The sequence below is a fragment of the Sapajus apella genome, unplaced genomic scaffold, assembly GCF_009761245.1.
Source record: "Sapajus apella isolate SASKATOON/1434 unplaced genomic scaffold, GSC_monkey_1.0 scaffold7, whole genome shotgun sequence".
Taxonomy (NCBI): Eukaryota; Metazoa; Chordata; class Mammalia; order Primates; family Cebidae; genus Sapajus; species Sapajus apella.
Genome location: NW_022436947.1, coordinates 18,571,902 through 18,595,136, shown reverse-complemented (window position 1 = coordinate 18,595,136; position 23,235 = coordinate 18,571,902). Strand labels below are relative to the sequence as shown.

Sequence of the window (23,235 nt, the reverse complement as noted above, 5' to 3'; positions counted from 1 at the left end):
CAACTCAGGAGGCTGAGGCAGGAGAATCGCTTGAACCCAGGAGGTGGAGGTTGCAATGAGCCAAGAATGCACCACTGCACTCCAGCCTAGGTGACAAGATGGAAACTCTGTCTCAAAAAAAAAAAAAAAAAAAAAAAAAAATGGAGTAATCTTGAGGCAGAGGGCCAGCATCTCTTTAGATTACACTGGTATAAAAAACACTCAATAGTTCTCTCAAAATCAAGGGAGTGGGGACAAGGTGGCTTCCAGTTAGCGGAGTCTGCTTCTGAGGAAACTTAGTTAAATGAACTGCCTCTCTTGGCGCTTATGTATAAGAAAATGTATAACCTGGTATCAGAGTGGTAGGATTGGGTAAAAGAGTGAAAGAAATAGATTTGAGCAAAATAAAAGCATGTTCCGGGTATATCAACTGATCCACTTGGCAAAGTTGGGAGTTTGTGTTTACGTGTAAAATCTAGATGAACCAGATTTTTGAAGAATCCGAACTCCAGCTTAAAGGATTTGCATCATTGACTTCTCTACTGATGTTCCTGTTTTTCACACCAATTAGAAATTTAGGGATACAGTTATATCTCTACTAAAATAAACATCAAGTGTTTCCCAAGTGCCTATGATAAGTAGAAAAGTCAATGAACAGGTTTTTATTTGTTAGGATGGAGACTAAATAAGGGTTGACAGAAGGAATGGAAAGGGATTTAGTTGTGGGAAACATTACAGAGAGATAGAAATTAACTAATGTAAGTGAAGGGGAATTGGTAAACTGAAGATAAACCTAAAGATCAGTAGAACTGGCAGAAAAGATAAAGCTGCCAATTTCACAAAGGTGGAAACAGGTGGTATACAGCTTTTCTGATTGACCTTTGGACTACTGTTATATCCTTCTAATCCACTGTCAAAAACATTTTTAAAAAAATGTGTTTCTGAAGTATTAATATTGATATATAAAATAAACACAGACATTAAAAATACATTTGTATTATTTTAAGTAACAAACGGATTTTTTTAATCATGAGAATAAGATGTGCTCTTCTCTTCTGATTTCATTACTAATGTACTAACCTTAAGGATATAAATGAATGCAGGATGAATAACTAGAAATATAATGCTTGTAAACTCTTTCTCCTCTCTGTTCATGTCATTGACATTGGTATTAATGTTAAAACTGTGGTGATGTTTCTTTTTATAATCTGAATACACATCTATCATACTAAAGCAAATTCATTGTATAATCTTCCCCACTATTGTTTATTTATGATTTTCAAGTGCTGCAGATACAGTCTACATAGGAGGCTGTGGCTGTGATATTATATCCTATTACCAATGTCCCATTCAAGTAAGTGCTGGTTATGATTATATAGAGAAGAGTAGGAATACTCTTTAGGAACCTTATACCTGTATGTTAACATCTATGGAGAGAATGCCAAAATTAAAAGAACTAGTAGACCAGCTTAGACTACTTTTGAAGAGATTCCTTTTCATCATTCCTATACTTTTAGGCCCTGTCCTATCCTTTACTATGTTCCATAAACACTCGTTTTCTCCTCTTTAGACCTCTGCTGATCCCCTCTAAGTCTTTACCTTCCATTTTTCAGGGACTTTCAAGTAAGGCCAGCTCTGCTGCCATATGCTGGAGCTGATCAGGTACTTTTGCTGCTATTGCCCTTCACTACTGCCACGTTATCTCCTGCTTTCTAGTTTATGTAACCTTCTGCTCCTCAGTTTCATCCTGACTTTGGCCCACTGCCATGCTCAGCCTCTGAAATCTTTGCAAGTCTTGGTACTGTCAGCCCATGCTTTTGCTTGCTCAGTCCACTCCTCTCCTTATACAGTCTAGGACTCCACCTGCCTGCCTAATCATTAAAAAACTGGTTCTTTGTATACTTCCCCTCATTTTTCTTTGTCGGTTGTTGGGGAAAACATTATCGTGAATTATTTTTGAGCCTATCCAAATGGGAAAAAGTGTACACTAAATAGAATTGGCAGAATACATTCTGAAATAAATATAGCATGACTATTCAAATTCAGGGATCACTGTTGCAGAAAGAAAGCAAACGACTTTTACTGACTCCATAAAGATAGTATGAACAAAGGTCAAATCTAGGGTGTTTTTATTTTTTGTCTTGAATTTTGATAAATATAATTATCAAAGTTATAATTTTGATAATAATAATAAATCATTCTTACAAATTAAAACATATTAACCCTGGCATACACTCTACCCACAAGAAGTGTTGTTAAAACTTCCTCCTACAGTCCAGCCACTGGGATGGTCTAAGAATAAATGTTGACAGGCAACAAGCCTCCCTGCAGAGAGTAATTACTTTCAATTTAAAATTTTTGGGAAATAATACATGTCTTTATAATACAGTCTTTAGATTTACAGTCAAATTTAAATTTGTGAAAAAAGGAGACTTCCTGTAACTCTTCTGAGGCAACAATGTTTTGAAACACACTCCAACAAATCCACCTTACAGTGGTATCAATAAGATAATCTGAAGTTCATATCCAAATAATCAGTCCAACACTTACAACTGTGAGCTAATTTCTGCATTCTGTTCTTCCTTAAAAAAAGTTTATCAATTCAACAAATATTTGTTTAGCTTCTGCTAAGTACTAGACAATGTTCTAAAAATTGAGGTTAAAAATAGCAAGTGAGACAAGATTCCTGCCCCATGGGAATCAAGTTTAATTGAGAAGCTCCTCAATAGCAAATCACACCATGGTGATAACATTCTAGTTGGGGATACAGTTAATAAACAATAAATGTCACAACAGATAATGATAAGAGCTTAAAAAAAAAAGAATGAAGCCAGTTAAAAGTAGAGTTGGAAGCAGAGAGAGAACGGTACTTTGTAGGGTGACCAGGATGGGCTGCTGTAGAGACAGCATCTGATCAGAGGCAGGAGAGAGAGGGGAGGTAAGTACTATGAGCATTCTATAGCAGAGTTAGCAAAGGCAAAGGTCTTCGGAATCCTAATCTCAATGACACTAATCTCTCTCACTAATTCTTTTCACAAAACATTTAATTAGCTTAATTATACAATCACATGAATGTCATGGGTGCGATGGTAACTACAAAATAAAAGTCATGTAGCTAAGGTCAGCTGTCCAGGTTTATCAATCCCTCCTCAAATAAAGCAATTTAGCTGGGTGTGGTGGCTCACACTTGTAATCCCAGCACTTTGGGAGGCCAAGGTAGGAGGATCACCAGAGTCATCCAGGAATTCAAGAACAGCCTGGGTAATACAGGGAGACCCCATCTCTACAAAACAACAACAACACAACAACAACAAATCCTAGCCAGGTATGGTGGCATACACCTGTGGTCCTAGCTACTCGGGAGGCTGAGGTGAGAGGGTCTCTTGAGCCTGAGAGGTGGAGGCTGCAGTGAGCTCTGTTCATGCCACTGTACTCCAGCCTGGGAGACAGAATAAGACCCTGTCTTGAAAATTTTTTTAATGGAAAAATTAAAAATGAAACACACATAAAACTATAATTAAAAATAAGCGAAAATACCCTGAGATGAAATTAAAACTAACTCACTCGGTATGGATATTTAATGAGATCAACAATGTATCATAAAACTTGACAAATTTTAATACCACAAGTAGCAAGACTTGATAGACGGTTTAGAGCTGTACAGACCAAATCATACTTACTTAATAATTTAAGCAAGAAAATTAAAAGTTAAACTAGCAAAATATAGTAAAATATACAAAAAGCACCACCAGTTATTTAAAATATGCACTGAAAATACCTGTAATTTAAAAAATGTTAGACAGCCTTAGACTGAAATAAAGGGAAAGTGCTTTCTTATTCCTCTCACTTGCCATGAAATAATCTCTAGGTGCTCTTTATTTTTAGAATCTGAGCTTATTTCTTAGATAAATCATTCAAGTCAGTTGCTCAGACATGGCTCAAAGTGCTTATGTAATATTTTCATTTTCACCTTTGGACATAGAGAAGAGACAAAATAAAGTTAGCAGAAAAATAAACACACAAAAGCAATAAACTACCTTACCTACATCCATAATAGCTGTCAAATAAAAATGTAAATTAAATCTAACAATTAAGCAAAGGGCCCTAATAGTGATGTAACTTTTATATTCTCAAGGAATTAATAATAATTTGTACATTTCTATTTTTCTCATCTATCTTTAAGCATTTTCTTTTGAATAAAGTCAAATGATGTGGTTAAAACTAGAAGACTAGAAGAATGTTATTATAAGGCTGAGCACAGGGGCTCATGCCTGTAATTCCAGCACTGTAGGAGGCCAAGGCAGGAGGATCACTTGAGTGCGGGAGTTTAAGACCAGCCAGGGAAACATAGCGAAACCCTGTCTCTACTAACAATACAAAAAAATTGGTCAGGCATGGTGGTGTACACCTGTAGTTCCAGCTACTTGGGAGACTGAGGTGGGAGGACTGCTTAAGCCTGGGAGGTAGAGTTTCAGTGAGCCACGATGGTGCCACTGCATTCCAGTCTGGGTGACAGAGTGAGACCCTGTCTCAAAAAAAAAAAAAAAAAAAACTTAAAAAAGAATATTATTATTATAGTTAGTTCAAGGGACTCAAGTAGGATTTCTGTGAAATCAGGATAAGCTACGCTGGGCCAAGTTCAACCTGGGAATGCAAGTAGACCAACATATACATAGGTTCAGGTCAAGGTCAGATGTTGAAACATATTTTAGACAAGGGCATGGAGAAAAGTCATTCAAAAAGGAGCCTTTAAAAATGACATATCAATATTTTCTCTGTGAAAAAAACAGACTTGGCTTTTTTTGTAAAGCCTGGACCCTCTGAGCAAATACTACCTCAACACAGCTAAGATTTTCCTCCCCTAAATTAACTGGAAATCATAAACCTTAAATGATAAGCTAAATAATACAACTTTACTAAAGTACAGTCACTTCACTTTATGAGAAAATACAATGTCTGAATGTTCAGTGTGTGAATGTGGTTTATGTAGGCATGCTGCCCCAACCTCTGGATGCCCAGCTGGCTGTCTCTCTGGGAAAGGGTGGGGCCACAATGCAGCCAGCGTGGGGCTTGTCTGTCCTGCTGGAAGCTCAACTATTGTCTCTCCTTGCAACAAGAGATGAGACCAATCCCCTTTCTATCTTTATGATGGAAATTATACTAGAGAGTTTTATTTGTGACAATGTCAAAATATTTTAATCCATCCACTCATTCAACAAATGTGTAAATAGCCAAGCATGACTCTACACAAAGAGAAATATGAGATTTATATGAGAGCATTTTTGCTAAAATTTTGTCCTACCAATTTGAAACTATAAGAATATTCTATAGTTATATAGTTATGAAACTCTATTAATTTTTTACTATAAAAGTGATCAGTTGCATGCAGACGTCTCATAGATCATGGTCATAATGCTTCCACATATTTGTGACAGCCAATTTTCTCTTTTTCAATTATAGATTTAATTGTCATAACAGTTATTTATTAGTTCCATTTTATTTTATCTTTTTTGGTTGAGAAAATAACCTCTGAATTAGGAAAATAATTGTATTTAATAAAAACAGGAAGAATATTTGAGTTTTAAGTTAATACTGTTACTTAGCCACTAGGCTACGCTAAAGTATAGCCCATTTGTTTAAGAACACTTCTAACTTCATGCTACACACACATGCACAAACAAGAAAAATCAATTCAAGAGCTGGATGTGAATCATTTAACCCTTCAAAACCTAGCTGGTAATTTGTTTAACAGATTTATCTAGGGTTAGTTGTCATAATTAGTTTATGACATATTCCAAAAGAATAAATTCAAGTTTTTGCTAAATATGCCTCTTATAGTATTGCTCAGTTTGGTTTTAAAAGAATGGAATCATCATTATGCTTATTTGATTCAAATTAAATGTCTTTTCATGTACATTTAGTTAGTCCTACTTAAATAAACTATAATGAATAGTCATGGACTGATTAGTTATCAGAAACAGGAGCTTTAGATTGGATGCATTTTGCCTTCTGTTTAAAAAAAAAAAGTCATTTTAAAATGCAACATTGAGAACTAAATACTATTTCATTTATATTAGGCATTTTTTTACATTAAAATTATGTCCTATTTCCAATAAGCTGTGTTTAGACTCTTTTAAGTTTCAATGTGTAAATGAGGCTTTCCCTCATTTGTATTATTTTCCCCTTAATATTCTAGGGAGCACAATATTACATTCTCACCATCATTATTCATGTTAATATCTGTCTTTAATTATACACTGCAGGAGGCATTGAGAATTCAAGTAGGTCTAAGAAACTTAGAGTACAGTTGAGAACACACACAAAAATGTAAATAACTTTGATACAAATATTTTAGGGGCCATAGATAAGTGATAAATGAATAAAACAGTATACATGTTACAATAGTTCACACAAGAAAGATATATTTGATGCCCACATTATTAAATCAGACAATAGGTTTTTGCTACTTAAATCCCAAAAGATTTCAAAGTCTAAAGTGCTCTGGAGATAAAAATCCATTACCCTCCAATTTATTGTTTAATCCACCTAACAATTCTATCTGAAACAGGCGTTTGCTATGTTTTAAAGATAAATCAATCTTTTTAAAAACTTGACTTGTCTCTTTTAAAATTATTATCCATCTGTTAATAATTGATTATAGGAGAAATTACTGACAAAACACGATCCAGGACCAAAACAAAATGCTTTAATCTACTACTATATTCCTGTTATATTATTGCTTTGGTGTATGATGAAATACTTGGAAGAAAAAGATTATCTTTCTTTCTCTTCTTGAATGTAATTAAGTGCAGTAAAATCTATTTACCAAATGCCTCAGAAAAAAACAAATATAGCTATGCTGTAGGTGAAATGTTCTCCCATATATATTTACACATAGACGTACTATTCAAAATATTTAAAACTGTTACCACATGGGCACTGAGAAAACAGAACAGATGCTTAGGTTAAAGCACCTCTAACTGTCCCTGCCCATAGGGATCAATTATTATTATAGCAATGTTAAAAACTTTTAATTCTGGTAGATTACTTCTAATATAGCATTAAAATATTTTAATTGAACCACTATTTTGGAATATGATATTCTTAATTTTGCTACATAATATACTATCTTAGCACAACATAATCACAAGTATGGTATTTTTTAGCTCTAACATTATTTCAATTTGCATTTCACAAACTGCGGAGATACCTGAATATCTGGAAATGCCTGTATCCCTTAGCAATGTTAGATAATGATTTATATGGTTGGGCTATGACACATTTCTGGTCTAAGTCTTTCAGTGAGTTCCTGAGCCTTATGGATTAAATTGAGACTATAATATACCCTTTTCAGTCTTTTCCTTCACCTACAGTCTTGGGCAGCAGTCAACTGCAGGGCCATTCCAGGGGTACTGATTTAGTGGAAGGGATGTGATAAAAACAAACTCTACCCCAAAATCAAGTCTTGTAAGTGGTCTGGATTGTCTCACTTATTCTGGAGTATGCTGAACAAAGAAACTGCCAGGTTAGAGAAAGGATTTCTTCCCACTGGAACTAAAGGTTAAAGAACCTGCCCTACGCATATTCAGTGTTTGTTTATGGGACAAGCTGAAGGCTCCAGGAGTACTCACCATGGCACGGTACTGGTCATGGGTAAATTACGGCCACCTTGGGGTTATTACAGGTTTCTGTTTTTCTATTGTATCATTAATCAAAAGAAAAAGGGACTTAGTAAAAAAGAGTAGAGATACAACTGCAGTTCCTGGAACATACTGTGCTCTTTTATGTGCATCTCTACTAATCTCTAAGCACTTTAGAGCCCTAGTACTCTCTGACAGTTAAACTGAACTTGTCATCATCAGCTAAAAGCCCTTCCAGGACTCCTGCCTTTGCATATGCTGTCATGTAGCTGGAATGTCATTTCTCCCAGACTACCTGATAAATTTATCCTTCAAGTTTTATCTCTAAATTCAGGTGTCCTGTGAAACTTTCATTCACTATACCCAGCAAAATCAGACATTATTTCTCTTGGGTTTCCATTTCTGTCTTATAGCACTTAACATTCACTGTCATAATTATTTGCATACAAGTCTGAATCCCTGCCTAGCCAGTTCCTATAGGCCTGTAATGATATCTCATTAAAGTTTGTCCTAGTTGGAACATAGTAAGTGCTCAATACATTCCTGCTGCATAAATTACTGGTAGGCAGGTAGATGGATGCATGACCTAAATATTAAATCCCACCTACTCCAACTGCGTCATAGTAGATTTTACATCACTACATCAAAGATGCATAGTGTTGGTATCCAAATCCTGCTTCCCTTTCTAAGAGCCCACACTTTCATGTACTTTTTCCCTTTGGTGAGGTCTGTTCTGACACTGCACATGCTGCCTACAAACAAAAAAGCAATACAGTCCTTAGTTCCATCCCAGCTGTAATGTATACGTTGGGTTGCCCCCTACCCAGAGCCTAACGATGTTTCCCCAAATGGTCGTCAAAAGAATTCTCCTCATTTTTTGAATCATCAGTCTGCTCCGCCCTGATGTTAGTGATTTGGCCCTAATGCCAGCAGGCTCTGCTTGCTACAAGGATGCACTTTCTTAGACCTCTATGTTTGTGGCTAAACTCAGGTAAGCCACTTTTCTCCTTAGTAAGAAAAATGGCTCCTTTGCTTTCCTAATGGCTAACACCCCAATACTGGGATTTGGCAACAGTTAGTCCAAAGTGTTATTCTGAGAAACTCCTGGAGTTTTGGAAATTCACTTTATTTTACTCAAGAGTTCAGACTTGTTTCCTCACTAGCTGCAACAGACAAAGAACCCTGGCAGGGATGATGTCCGACTCTGATCCCTGGTGATCCCCAGGAGACAGTCTCTGAATTTCTTCTCCATGCAACAGCAGCAGTTTTCTCCAATATTCATTCAGTTCTCACTCACATGTTTGGATGAACACTCATATCCCTTGTGTCAAAACATATACAGTCTAAGCTAAACTATGGGTCATAGCTAAACTATGCTTTAGTTTTCACATATTCTATGGAAGTTTAACTATTTCTAGGGACTTCAATGGTAAGCTTGTTTCACCTATTACTGCAATTTGAAGAATGTTTCTTAGAAGGTATCAGTGTCCTCCATCAATATGACTGATAAGCAATATTAATACAATCAAGTACCAATATTATGGTAGCACACATACAGTTAACTAAAGGCCCATGTCTTGAGCTATAAAGCCATCTAAAAACACTGAATAAGATAACTTACGTATGTCACTTTTTGAGAAAACTCCATACAAAAGCCTGCCATACTGGTTCTCTCACTAAACTGACAGAAATAATACACTGAAATGAAATCCAGTAATTCGGGAAAAAATCCTCAAATATACACTTACCCACTATGCTTCATATGCGCTGGTTTATCCATTCGCACTGCCAGTTTGATCTTTAAGTCAGAGTCCTGGCTATTTTTTGGAACTATCATTTGGTGTAATTCAGCTGATTTGGAGCTATTAGAAGTTGGGTATAATATCACCTGGATGGAAAAAAGAAAATATATTTTAGTGCATGATACAGAGTGCCTATGGTTTGGAACTACAAACTTTTCTATGTTTCCTTGTTTGAAAAAATGGTGTCAACACCCAAATGAATCTAATAAACCATTTGACTTCCTACTACCATAGCTGATGGATTTTCAATACAGACTCAATTTATTTTTTGACAAATATGTGTTTTCACATTATCACATAATGAGTTTTCTTCCTCTGTCACTTCATAATGAATTAATAGCACAACAAGCTACAGTTGAACTGACATTGAAAAATACTCAAGAGACACCCGCAATTTCAAGAAAATTCTAAACTCCTCTAGGCAAAGCAGTTCAGAAAGATATTCTTTGAAATTATGGATAAAATGCTTAAAAAGCAAAACCAATTATTTGAAGCAGCACAAATATGCCTCATGTTTGAATATTTTCATTGTAAAATAGTAGTAAAGGAAATCAACTCCATTAGAGATGGAAAACAACACATTTTCTGCTCCAGATCAATACCAAAGGATTTTTCCTGACATGTTTTCAAAACTATAGTACTATAATAACTGAAACAAAGTAATTATTTTTAATAAAACTGTCAAATTACCAAATGATTATTTTACAACCCTCACTTCACAGAGTCAACCCAGGAAAGAGAAGCCTACTCTTCAGATGTTAGGTGCCATGCAGATAAAACAAGGTACTTTCCTCCCTTTAAAATCAGTTATAACATATTTTAGACACAGTTTACATCCCAGCCTTAATGAGTATTTTTAAATGGGAGCATTATAGGCTAAAAGATAAAACAAATAAATGAAGTACACTGTGTTATATTTTAAGCCATAAAGTTGAAGTTTAGATATGAATGGAAGATTTATAAACATTTCCAGGTATGCTAAATTTTTTTTTAACAAACAAAATTAGTATTTTCATTAAAACTATATTGCAACATATCTTCCTGTGCATAAATCCTGAGGCAACACAAAGTAATTGTGAATTTGAAATTTCTTTGTAATATTGTTACAATTTGACATTAATATAACAAAACAAAAGCCCAATCTCAAGTTGTTATAGTGCTTAACAATTTAATTAGGCAGCCTTCTATTCTTGGATTTTAATAGTAAAATGTTTTGAAAGCATTCATGGCAACTGACTCTGTCATGCCCTTCCCCTACCTCCAAATCTTCATTTATAGTATAAGTAGAAATCTTCACCAAGAAATCTTTAAGCAAGACTCTCCTTCTCTCTAGGAAAGACAACACAGTCATAAAATCTTCTCAAACTATTCTCAACTTGCAAGTTGTTAAATGTATCTACTATTTTGAGACTTTTCTCAAGCCTTTCCTAAAAGCCATAGCTGTGCTGAATCCAGCAACTCTATATACTCAAGTATATAAAGGACATCTTAAGTACAAACTAAATGACATTTGCAATGTTTTCACCATTATGATCATATTCTAGAATTAATTCAACTGCTGAAATAGCCAATGTAATATTTTATAGATTCTTTCTTAAATGACAGTAAAGAAAAATAAGCTGACAGTTTTTGACTCAAACCAGTAGACAAAGGAATATCATTATCAACTTAGAAGGTTATTCCAAAAAAGAATAAAAGACGAAGATAGAGCTCTATATCTTCTGTAGCTATAGCTGCTATGTTTCTAACAAGTCTGGGAAGCTTTTTCTCTTTCTCCATACACATCCCTGACCGCAACTTTAAAATACATTATTTTGGCATGAGCCACTTACAGACTTTATTGGTTTTTAATTATTCCTTCTATGTTTACATAAAAATTGGAATTGTTCCAAACTCTAAACTCTTATACAGGAAGAGAATATTTAAATTAAAACTTTTGACAATTTCTCATTTTGTAAATACTGATAATGGCTTACTAAATGAGGTCTCAAGATAACTGATTTTGGCTGATCCACAAATTAAAGGTTATCACACTATCACATACCATTCTTTTTTTTAATGAGTATTTCTAACTGAAGTTAGTGGAAGGATTTATTGCTCAGCTCTGTTCAATTAAATAAACATTGAGTTCTTACTATGTGGGGATACACAAAGATTAAATAATATGAATGACTCGCATCTCTCAAGGAGCTCAGTTCCTCTTCATTAGAACTTAATGTCTTTTATTAGCAGCATTCTTAGCTCTGATAATATCATTTCTTCCTATTGCTCTTCTTTCCCTAGAGTATGCAATGGTTTCCTGATTTTGTTAATTTCTGTGCTTTTTCACGGTCTTCTGCTTGGCTTCTCCCTGTCATATGTACAGCAAATTCCCTGTATGTTCCCTCCAATGGAAAGACCTGGAAACGTCTGTTTTTCTGGACGGACTGACTGATAAAAGTGTGAAAATTGGCAGATGTAACAAGTGGAGGTCCACAGATATGAAATCTTTTCTAAGGGAAGTGCATTGGTAAATAAATGCTGCACTTAAACTTCAAAATGGTCTGTAAAACAGTTTTCAGGCTCCCAAATTGCACAGGCAAATAGTCATAGTCCTTTATGGAATTTAACCATAAATAAAGAGACAAGGAAGAAGCTTCCAAAGTGTAGAACCCAGAGGGCCATGGAGAATAAAGGACAAGGGAGTTCAGAATACACAATACACGTCTAATCAAGAGATCTTGAACATTTCCTGAGCCGAGTGTTTTCCCAGTGCCTGCCAGATAGGATTTCATTATTGCAACTAGACAATCACTGCTGTGCAATTCCCATTTTTCCTTTTTCCATGTGGCAAACTTACCTGTAGCTTTCCTGTCCCTGTTCTGTTAACTTATACTGGATTTGTGCTGAGACAGAATGAGGAGGGAGGGTATAGTAGGCAGTTATCATAAACTGAAGTTCACAAGTTGCCAGGCTGCAAAGTGCCACAGCTAAATGTGATGCAGGTATTGGACTGGATATAAAGATGGAATAGGACTTTGGGTTGTTTCTCTTGAGTTGAGATGAATGTGTTTTAGGTGTAGGAAGAAGGGCAACAAAATGACTTGGTGGCCACAAGGGTTAACTATGGCACATCATCTGGCTATCTACCATGATTCATGTTTTCACCAGTATAGAACTATTGCTACTAAACAGTTAGTTAGCCAAGAACCAGGTTTTCTAACTCCTCCTGCTTCTAAGTAGAGACATATAAAAGTTCTTGCTAAAGGGGTGAGAGTGAGAAGTGACACCTGTCGCCTTGAGAAAAGATGATCAAGATACAGGTATGATGTCTTTACCTCACTTTATTCCTCTGCCAGCTAAGTTCAGAGAAAACCAATACCCTAGGAAATGAAAGAAATCAGAGCCCTGAATCACCATGTGGAAGAAAGTCATACTTCTCTCAGGAATACCTGTGGTACACTGTTACAAACCTGATATTATTTTGAATGACTGAAATGTAACAACTTTCCTGTTACAGTATTTAGCAGTATCCTAACTAATACATTAACAGGGTGTTTTGTTCCAAAATCTTTCAAAAGTAAGTGGATAAAGAATTCTTTTTATATTAGAAGTACTTTCACTTCAGTAGGACTCGGTTCATGTATAGAGAGGTGTTTCTGATGTTGACAGTCATAATAATTAAAATATTTTACAGGCATAAAAGTTTACTAAGGATCCTTCTGTATCCTAAGTTCACATTTAAAGTGTAGCTCTGTACAAATAGTTAAATTTAATACTGTTTAGAAAACTATTTTATTCTTTACCATTCATGTCTCTTTAACCTTTCAATATATATTTCTTCTTCTAGTTTATTTTTGTCACCAACACTTTAAATGTCTTGTCTTCATGACACAAAAAAATATGATTTTTCATCTTAAACGTAAAGCCAATGTATCTTCTTCATAATAACATGTCAGTGTTACTTGTCATCTTTGCTAAGGTGTAATGGAAAACACAAAATGATCTTTTAGGATTTGTTTAAAATTCCATCAAATTTAATATACAGAAAGAAAACTAAGGCTTAAAAGAATGAAATATAAAGTACATATTTACATACAGATATGTTTAGAATGATGTGGGGTTCAGAAGTAGCTTTCTCTTAAAATATATTTATATAAGCTGTCACTTCTACATTCTTTTCTACTGATAAACTTGAGGCCAAACTATGTGCACTTACGTGTAATTCAACTTTGTAACCTGTGAATTCAAGACTATTTAAATTGCTAAACTCTATTGCAACAAGCATCTGAAAAACTAAAATCAAAAAGAAAACAGCACTGGGGGATAGGGGAGACAAGCTAGAAAAACAAAGGGGCTAGACAGACAATTCACTATCTTCTCCCATAAAAGTCTCTCAGCTTAGAGCAAGGAAAGACGACTCTAGTGGGACCACAATAATTGCACCATATCTTATGGCAAAATAACAGACACACAGTTGATACAATTCTAGCTCAAAAATGAGTGCATGCAGCAAGTCCTGAAAAAATCAGGACAGCTTTCATAGAGGGATTAGGGTTTCATTTGGAAGTCTAAAAGAATACATAAGATTTATAAGGCTGACAAGGGGATGAAAAATAAAGATATGGAGGCTGTTGAAACCAAACAGTTTAAGAGTGGCACCCTAGAAAAAGGCACATAATTCTGATGCTGACACTCCTAACATTACTCTAGGTTCTCAAGCTCTTCCCCAATCTTGGTTGTTCAGCTCTTTCTTCGTTCCCTGGACTCAGCCTCAGTCAGCTTCCATTGCTCACCACCAAAAGAACTTCAATCAGTACAAACACTCATTACATTTTCTGCCATGTCAATTTACTTTACGTTCTCAAAAGATAAGAAGAGAAGAGAACCCTCTGGGCACTACTTTTCAAGAGTTAGAAAAAGGAACAAGACTCTATAACTGAGACCAGTGGCCAAGGAGGTAGAGGAAAACTGAAGGTTGTGATGTGCCAGATTTAAGGGGGACAGTGTTTTAGGAATTAGGAAGGGGGCATCAGTGTCACAAGGAGATTAAGAGGTCACACACTGTTGGGTCTGAAAGGCTACTGCTTGGTTAAAAAACAGAGAGATGACTGGAGATCTGAGCAGGAAAATGATAGCAATGATGTGAGAAACATATTATGTTTGAGGAACAGAATAAGACTTCATTTAAGGCTTAAGTCGGGGAAATCAGGTAAGTTGGGCAAAATCATTTTGGCTAGAAGGTTACTGTGTGTAAAGGCAGGGTGGACAATAATAGAGACAGGTAGGTTGAAAGGGATACAGGAAGGTTAAGCTTATGGATAAAACCAGTAATTATGGAAGATTAGGGATAGACCATAAGAAACGTGTTTTGCTAACTTTGTTTTATTCTATATAGGTAACATGTAGTAAAACCAAGTTTATAAAATAGAGAATGAAAATCAAATTTTCATACTCGAGTAAAGAATAATCCCCTTCTCTCTAGTGGCACACATCTCAGAGATGAGTCATGTGACTCAATGATCAGGTTTTTCATATTCAACTAAGTGATGACCTTAGGCTCAAATAGAGTAAGAAGAAACTAAAAATGCAATTAGCAGAAATCATGGTTCAATTTTTCATAAAAAATCATTTTTGCTTACAAACATGTGTCCTTGGGACAAAGGATATTTTAGGCAAATGCTTGAGGGAACATCTTTCCAGATAAGTAGAGCCTACCTCTACGAGAAACCTTGACTTTTTGTGTTTAGTTGATGTTTCTCTTTCTCTTTCAATTGACATGGATTTTATACTTTAGCAAAGATTCATAATGACATTCCCTAGTGAATCTTTCAAGTACCTTCTTGAGAGCTTAGGACCTTGAGGTAGCATATATTACAAAAGGACTACCTGAAGTTTTTTTCACTTCAATATTTGTTTAGCAAATGTTAATAACTACATATATTAATATTTGCCTAATATCAGAGCACCTATAATATGTGAAGACGGATCAGATGATTTGTTTAAAGGAAAACTATATTATTCCTTAGTAACAGTTTCCTGTGTTTTAATACACTTGAGGTTGCTTAATCTAAATTATTTATTCTTTGATTTAATATCACGGCTTCCTGTCCTACTTAGTGAAAACAAAGAACACCTGCTCACTCTCACAGACACAATGCTCTTTTGTATACTGAAAGATTAGTATAAAGTCTTCTGTCAGCCTTATTGTCCATGGGCTAAATCCAGTTCCTTTATTTTCAAAGTAGGAAAGAATTTTGAAATTTACAGTATGGAATTGATCAAACTTCCAACATCTTAGCAAATGTGTACTTGGCCCAACAGAAAACCACACAAAGCATGTCCTTCCTTCTATACAGTACTTTTTTTTTTTTTTTTTTTTTTTAAGAAAGGCCTTTTTTGAAAAAATAAAATGAGGTAGAAGAAAAAGTATCATCCTAAATAGATAATTTTTCCTTGACAATAGCCTGTTAAAACATTAAGATTAGAACCTTGATTATTTGCATGATGGGAGGATTAAGGATAAAGCAAGGAAAAGAAAAGTAAGATGTGTCAATCATTCTCCAGTTTTGCCTGACATCTCTATTTAATAATAATATGAAGGGGTCATTTGGCACACCCCTAGTAGTTTATGCTCCTTGAGAGCAAGAGCTATTGTGTACTAGACAGGGTAATTCATTTGTGGTACATAGAGTTACTTAAATGAGTATCTTTAAGATATTCTTTTTTTCTCCATTTTTATTGAAATTACATATATTTAAAGTATGCACCCTGATGTTCTGATAGACATACACATAGTGAAGTGATCACTACAGTCCAGCTAATTAACATATCAATTTCTTGACTTGTTATTTAAAAAAATATATCTCTAAGCCTTTTTAACCAGTTTCCTTTACAGTACATTATAAACACTCACCAAATATTTGTTGGTTGGATGGTTGATTGGAAAGATGGATGGAGGAATGAATGGGTGGGTGGACACTTAGAAAATTAGAAATAAAAATGTGAACCTAAAATTGATGCCTCACAGTGATAAAAAAAGTCTTGACAACGAAATTACTGCCAAAATTTGATAATAGAAAATAATAGAGTTAATTCTTCAGTATGTCATTTACTTACTAGTTTCTCAAAATCTATGAAACTTTCATCCTTCCATATCTGAAACATAATAGGTAGAATACTGGCTTCCCAAAGATACCCACATCCTGATCCCCAGGACTTGTGAATATATTACCTTAAATGGCAAAGGAGAATTAAGGTAGCAGATGAAATTAAGGTTGCCAATTAGGCAATTATCCACCTATCCAGGTGGGTCTAATACAATCACATGGGTTCTGAAACATGGCAGAGGAAGGCAGAAGGGTCAGTGTTAAAGTGATGTGAAAAGAACTTGATCAGCCATTACTAGCTTTGTAATTGAAGGAGGAAAAGAGCCAAAGAATGCAGGCAACCTCTGGAAATGGGAAAAGGAAAAACAAAACACACAAAACCCAGACTCTCCTCTAGAGCATCTAGAAAGGAACAGAACCCTGCCGATGGCTTGATTTTAGCCCACAGAGATCCATTTTGATCTTCTGACTTCAGAACTACAAGATAATAAATTTTTATTGTTTTAAGTCACTAAGATTTCGGTAAACTGTTACAGTAGCAACAAGAAACTAATGTGTAGACAATAAAAGCCAGTATTTCATCATAAAAGAAAATTAAATTTACCTTTTAAATTTCTCCTGATAAGTGTGTGATTCAAAGCTATTTTTACATATAGATTTCTATCATCAGCTTTGTTTACTTTGTGTGTGCTTACATCTTGCACACACCTGAAGCATTCTGCTTGTAAAAAATATTTTGAAAATGTTTAATTTTATCTCATTTTGTATTAATGTAGTTAAACAATGTTTTGACTTTTCTCATAATATAAAGCAGAAAATCTTTTAAAGGTTTAACAATGAAAGTGGGTATTTTGGTTCCTAGAATGAAGGCTATTATGCTTATATTACTAAGAAAGTTCAAGTTCCATACAACCTAATGATTAAGAATTATCTCTGCTATTTCAAAGCCTTTCTGGAAGATTCTGAAAGACACAATCAAGCTTGTCAGTCACTATGTTTTTCAAGGCTCAATTAAGGATAGTGTCTTTTATTAATCTACATGCATCACTTTTCTTATGTATAAGATATTGATTTCAACCGTCTTTGATAGAGCAATATACTCCAACACAGCCATATCTGTGTTTTTAAGACTTCTATCGACAGGAAAGCATCATTATTCTTGATGTATTGCCCTCTGCCATAAATTATGAATAACATAACCTTTATATTACTTTAACAAAACAGCTTCTATTAGAGGACACTGCATGAGTAGCTTTATCATTTTCCTTTTTACTAGTCTGATTATAATAATGCCTGCCATTTATGGAGAACCTATCAACTGAGTGTCTCGAAATGCTTTGTGAAATTTAAATCAATTCCCACATCATCCTTCAAGGGCAGGCACTATTTTGTTATGTAAATAACTTGGCACTGAAGTTAAATGAATACCTAGAGGAAAATCACTTCAAGATAACAACAGACACTTTCAATTTTACACCGCCCAACTCAATTCAACATATTATTTCCTTATTTCATAAATATTATAATAACAAATTTTGTTTTGTTCTTACTCTTTGGTTATTAAGTACTACCAGAATTTTTAAAGCCAAGTCAATTTCAGTCAAACCACAACATATGGTGGTAGGATGGAAAAGAGGGAGATATAAACAATGTCTAGACTTGGACAATTATTTCAGCTGTATCCTTAAAGTGCATGGAACATACAGTTAGAGCAAAATGTTTTGTGCTTGGCTAGCTAATTCATGGACTACTGACAGGTGTGGGTATTTATATTAAAAACCAGCTACAGGTTGTGCATTCCTAATCTGAAAATCCAAAATCAGTAATGCTCCAAAACCATAAAATTTTTGAGCATCCACATGATACTCAAAGGTCATGCTTAAAGGAAATGCTTATTGGAGCACTTTGGATATCAAATTTTTGGATTAGGGATGCTGAACCATTAAGTATAATGCAAATATTCTAATTCTGAAAAAAAAAATTTTTAAAATATAGAATGCTTCTGGTCCCAAGAATTTTGGATAAGAGATACTCAACCTGTACCACCTTAAAGTGTGAAGGTGAGGTCTTATTCTTCATATAAGGAATAAGGAATCTATGCAAGATCTATAATCACAACCTAATACTATGCCAAAATAACAATAATAAAAAACTTTCCAAGTTGGAATGCTTATATACCGTTGGTGAAATGTAAATTAGTACAACCTCTCTGGGAAACAGTATGGAGATTTCTTAAAGAACTAAAAATAGAATTATTATTAGATCTGGCAATCCCACTACTAAGTACCTACCCACGGTAAAAGAAATCACTTGATCAAAAAGACACCTGCATGCATATGTTTATCGCGGCATTAGTCACAATAACAAAGTCATAGAATCAACCTAAACATCTATCAACAGATGACTGGATAAATAAAACTTTTCATACACATACACACAGATACATGGATACTACCCAGCCATAAAGGAGAATGAAATTATCTTTTACAGCAACATAGATGGAGCTGGAGGCCATTATCCCAAGTGAAATTATTCAGAAACAGAAAGTCAAATACAGCATGTTCTCACAAATGGGTGTGAAACAATGGGTACACATGGATATATGGAAAAGAGGGGAATAATAAACAGTGGAGACTCTGAAATGGGGCAGTGGGAAAGGAGGGTGAGGACTGAAAAATTACTTACTAGATATGATATTCACTATTCAGGTAATGGATATACTAAAAGCCCAGACTTCACCACTATACAATATAACCATGTAACAAGACTGCGCTTATACCCCCTAAATTTATAGGAACTTTAAAAAACTTCCCAATTTGCCATTTTATATGTATGCAAACTAGTCAGTAGTCACTTAAGAAATAGGAAAGGAAGATGGATAGGTGAGTATGAGGTTGAGAAATCTCTGTGATACATTTTCATATGCTCAAAAAATCAAATACATTCAGAAAAGTAAATAACATTGGAGGATGGTGGGGAATAAGGTCAGGGCATGGAAAGACTCATGGGCAGAAGAAGAGAGGTTGTGTGACTTGTTCATGGCCTCATGGCTACTATGGCAGAGCCAATACCAGAATTAATGTCTTCAAAATCAGGTTTCAAAAGTTTTCAGTTTGTCATGCTGAACAACCAATTTGGATCTTGTGCTTCTGACCTAAATACTTCTTGACTCATACAATGCATATAATACAAACTATCAGAGAATAAAAGCGCTTTCTGGTACCACTACTAAAGGCAACAAAGGTAAATATTTTTTCCAGCTTCAAGGGTATACTTGATAATATACTTGATAACAGTATATAACATGATGTTTTAATATTCATCTAACATAGTTTTTGTGTTTGTATGTACTGAAACATTTGAGATATATTCTCTTAGCAAAATTTCAAGAATATAATTCATGATTATTAACTATAGTCACCATGCTATATAACAGATCTCCGAAATTGATTCATCTTAATGGAAACTTTGTACCCTTTGACCAACATGTTCCCATTCTTCATCCCTTCCAAGCCTATGACCTTGGTAACCACCATCCTAATCTCTGTTCCTATGAGTTTGGCTTTTTAAGATTCCACATGCAAGTGACAACATGTGGCAATTCGTCTTTCTGTGCTTGGCATATTTCATTTAGCACAACGTCTCCCAGTTTGACACATGTTGTTACAAATGACAAGACTTCTTCAGTTTTTAAGGCTGAATAAAATCCCACTGTATATATGAAAGAAATCCTCAACATTGCTAATCATCAGGGAAATGCAAATAAAACTACCTCACATCTGAATGGCTATTACCAATACGATAAAATATAAAAATGGCTATTACCAACAAGATAAAAGATTAGCATTGGTGAGGATGTGGGGAAAGGGAACCCTTGCATACTGTTGGTAGGAATGTACATTAATATAGCCATTACAGAAAATAGAATGGAGGTTCCTCAAATAATTAAAAATAGAATTACTATATGATTCAGAAATCCCACTTCAAGGTATACATCCAAAGGAAATGAATTCTGTATGTAGAAGAGATATCTGCACTCCCATGTTCACTGCGGCTTTATTGACAATAGCCAAGATATGAAATCAACCTAAATGTCCATCAAAGAATGAGTGAATAAAATAGGGTGGATGTTCTATAGTGACATTGAATAGCTCCAAGATACACAGAAGTTATTTTATTAATGTAGTGCCTAAAATAGCTTAATAATAGACTTGAGAATGTTTCAATTTGCTTCTATTTTAGGTAGAAGACTAAACATACTAGAACTTCAGTTGCTGTAGGATCCATATTGTACATTATTCCATAATTGTTGTACCAGTTTATTACTTGATTTGGGGAGCTCAGGTATCCAAACTAAAGCAACTCATTCTATTTTCTACCATAACTTTGCATAGGAGAAATGAAACTGACTTAAGCAAATTTCAGATTTATTCATTTGTTCACCCATTCCTCCAACATTAATTGGACATGTACTGTGAGTCAGAAATTGCTAGACAGCTGTGGATACTAAAGTAGATAATACGTCCAGGGCCTTACCCTCAAAGGGATAACAATACAGTAGATGCCACTATGAACTGGAAGAATTTAATTTGCATCTTTGTGCCACAGTTGCTTTATCTAGAAAATGAAGAGATTGGACTAAATGAGCTGCAGTTTCCTTGTAAACTCCAAATTCTACTAACCAATAAAACAAAAATAGCCCAAAATAACAATTAGTCTTTCTTTTTAAAATTATAGCTATCACATGAATTATATAAAAACTAAAATAATTTATCTAGTAGTTTTTCTTCAAAATTCAGCTTAACCTCAAATTTAAGTATTCAAGTTTCATTGACTTAGGAAGTACAGTTTGGAGCTAACTTAGTCCCACCAGCATCCTGAAAGATAACCTCCACTATCCCACCACTAGATACTCAGCCTTTAATTTGTATTTCAAAAAGGCAGTGACTATTCTGGCTAGGTTGTTTGTTTTATTTGTCCTAAGGATTACAAGAGCGTCAACTCTGGTATGATGCACACATGCAGGAAACTCCTACCAGCTTCCTGAACATCCCCTTTTTTCCTTCCTGAAACAATTCTAATTTTGTTCAAAGTAACAATTCATTAAAGAAATATACAATCTCCTAAACATTTTTTGAACCTAAAGATGACAATGTGACACCAGTTTAAAAGATAACTAACGATTTAAAAAATGTAAAAACAATGTAGTGTGGGTTTGTAATATATGTGAAAGTACAGTGCACGACAATAACTCAAATGATGGGAGGGGAGAACTAGAGGCACAATACTGTAAGGTTCTTAAATATCCATTAAATGCTATAATATTACTTGAGTTAGCCTCTGATGAGTTAAAACAACATAAAGTAACATAACATTAATCAGTAATAGGGCAACAAAGAAGAAAAACTGGAATAAAAATACTCAACCTAAAAAAAGCAGAAGAGGAAAAAGAATAAATAACAGAAGACACAAAGAAAAAACATCTAAAGGAGAGATTTAAGCTTAACCATATCATTAATCATATTAAAATATAATGTAAATATCCCAGTTAAAAGGCAGAAGTGTATCAAAATGGATAATAAAGACACAATTATATGTTGCTTCAAGAAATATAGTCTAAGTGTAAAGAAACGAATAGATTAAAGAATGGGAAAAAACATACCATGCTAACACTAGTCAAAAGAAAGCTAGGGGATGGGCACAGTGGCCCGTGCCTGTAATCCCAGCACTTTGGGAGGCAAAGGTGGGTGGATTGCTTGAGCTCAGGAGTTGGAGACCAGCCTGAGAAACATGGCAAAACCCTGTCTCTACAAAAATGAAAATGACAACAAAAGATGAAAGCTGAGGCACCTAAGATAAAGTAGATTTTTAAAGTAAAGTATACTACCAGGGATAAAAAAGGTCATTGCATAAAAATAAAATGTCAGTTAATGAGAAGGAAATATCCATCCCATCTATCTATAAGCTGCCATATCAGACCTTCATAAACCACGAGGCAAAAAATGATAAAACAAATACAAAACTATAGCAAGATATTTCAATACCAATGTCTCAAAAACGGATTTTAAAAAGGAAAACAAAAAATCAGTAGAGATATAGAAAACCTGAACAACAACTTGAACGATTTGACATTTATAAAGCACTCTAATGAATAATATAAGAATACAGAGTCTTTCAAGTGCATATTAAACTGTGACCTAATGGATCATATTCTAGGCTATAAGTCAAGCCTCAATAAATTTTAAAAAGGATTAAAGTCATATAAATTATATTCTCAAAGTACAATACAATACAATTAGAAATCAATGACATAACAAACTCTGGAAAACAAAGTATTTGGATACTAAATAACATATTTCTAAAAAATAAAAGTAAGAGTACTTTAAACAGGATGGAAAGAAGAAAAATAATTGTGGGATACATTAAGACAATATTTTTCAGAGGGGGAGGATTTATAGCACTAAATATCTGTATCAGAAAATTAGAAATTTCTCAAATCAGTGAGTTCAATTTTTACTTTCATGAACAGAAAAACTATCAAAAATTAAACAAAAAATGAATAAAAAATAATAAAGATCAGAGTCAAAAGAGGTTAAATAAAAAACCAGCGGAAAGGCTGGCTGGGCATGGTGGCTCACGCCTGTAATCCCAGCACTTTAGGAGGCCGAGGCAGGCAGGTCACCTGAGGTCAGGATTTCAAGACCAGCTTGACCAACATGGAGAAAC

The 23,235-nt window shown here is 34.6% G+C and overlaps 1 protein-coding gene across 22 annotated transcripts in view; it reads right to left on the bottom strand.

The window, feature by feature from the left end:
• Positions 1–23,235, bottom strand: part of CADPS2 (calcium dependent secretion activator 2) — a 508,211-nt gene that overhangs the window by 185,540 nt on the left and 299,436 nt on the right. For all 22 annotated transcript variants that reach the window (XM_032276147.1, XM_032276144.1, XM_032276140.1 and 19 more), the window contains exon 8: positions 9,368–9,507. In XM_032276147.1, the coding sequence (XP_032132038.1) occupies positions 9,368–9,507 (140 nt within the window). The remainder of the gene's footprint in view (positions 1–9,367; positions 9,508–23,235) is intronic.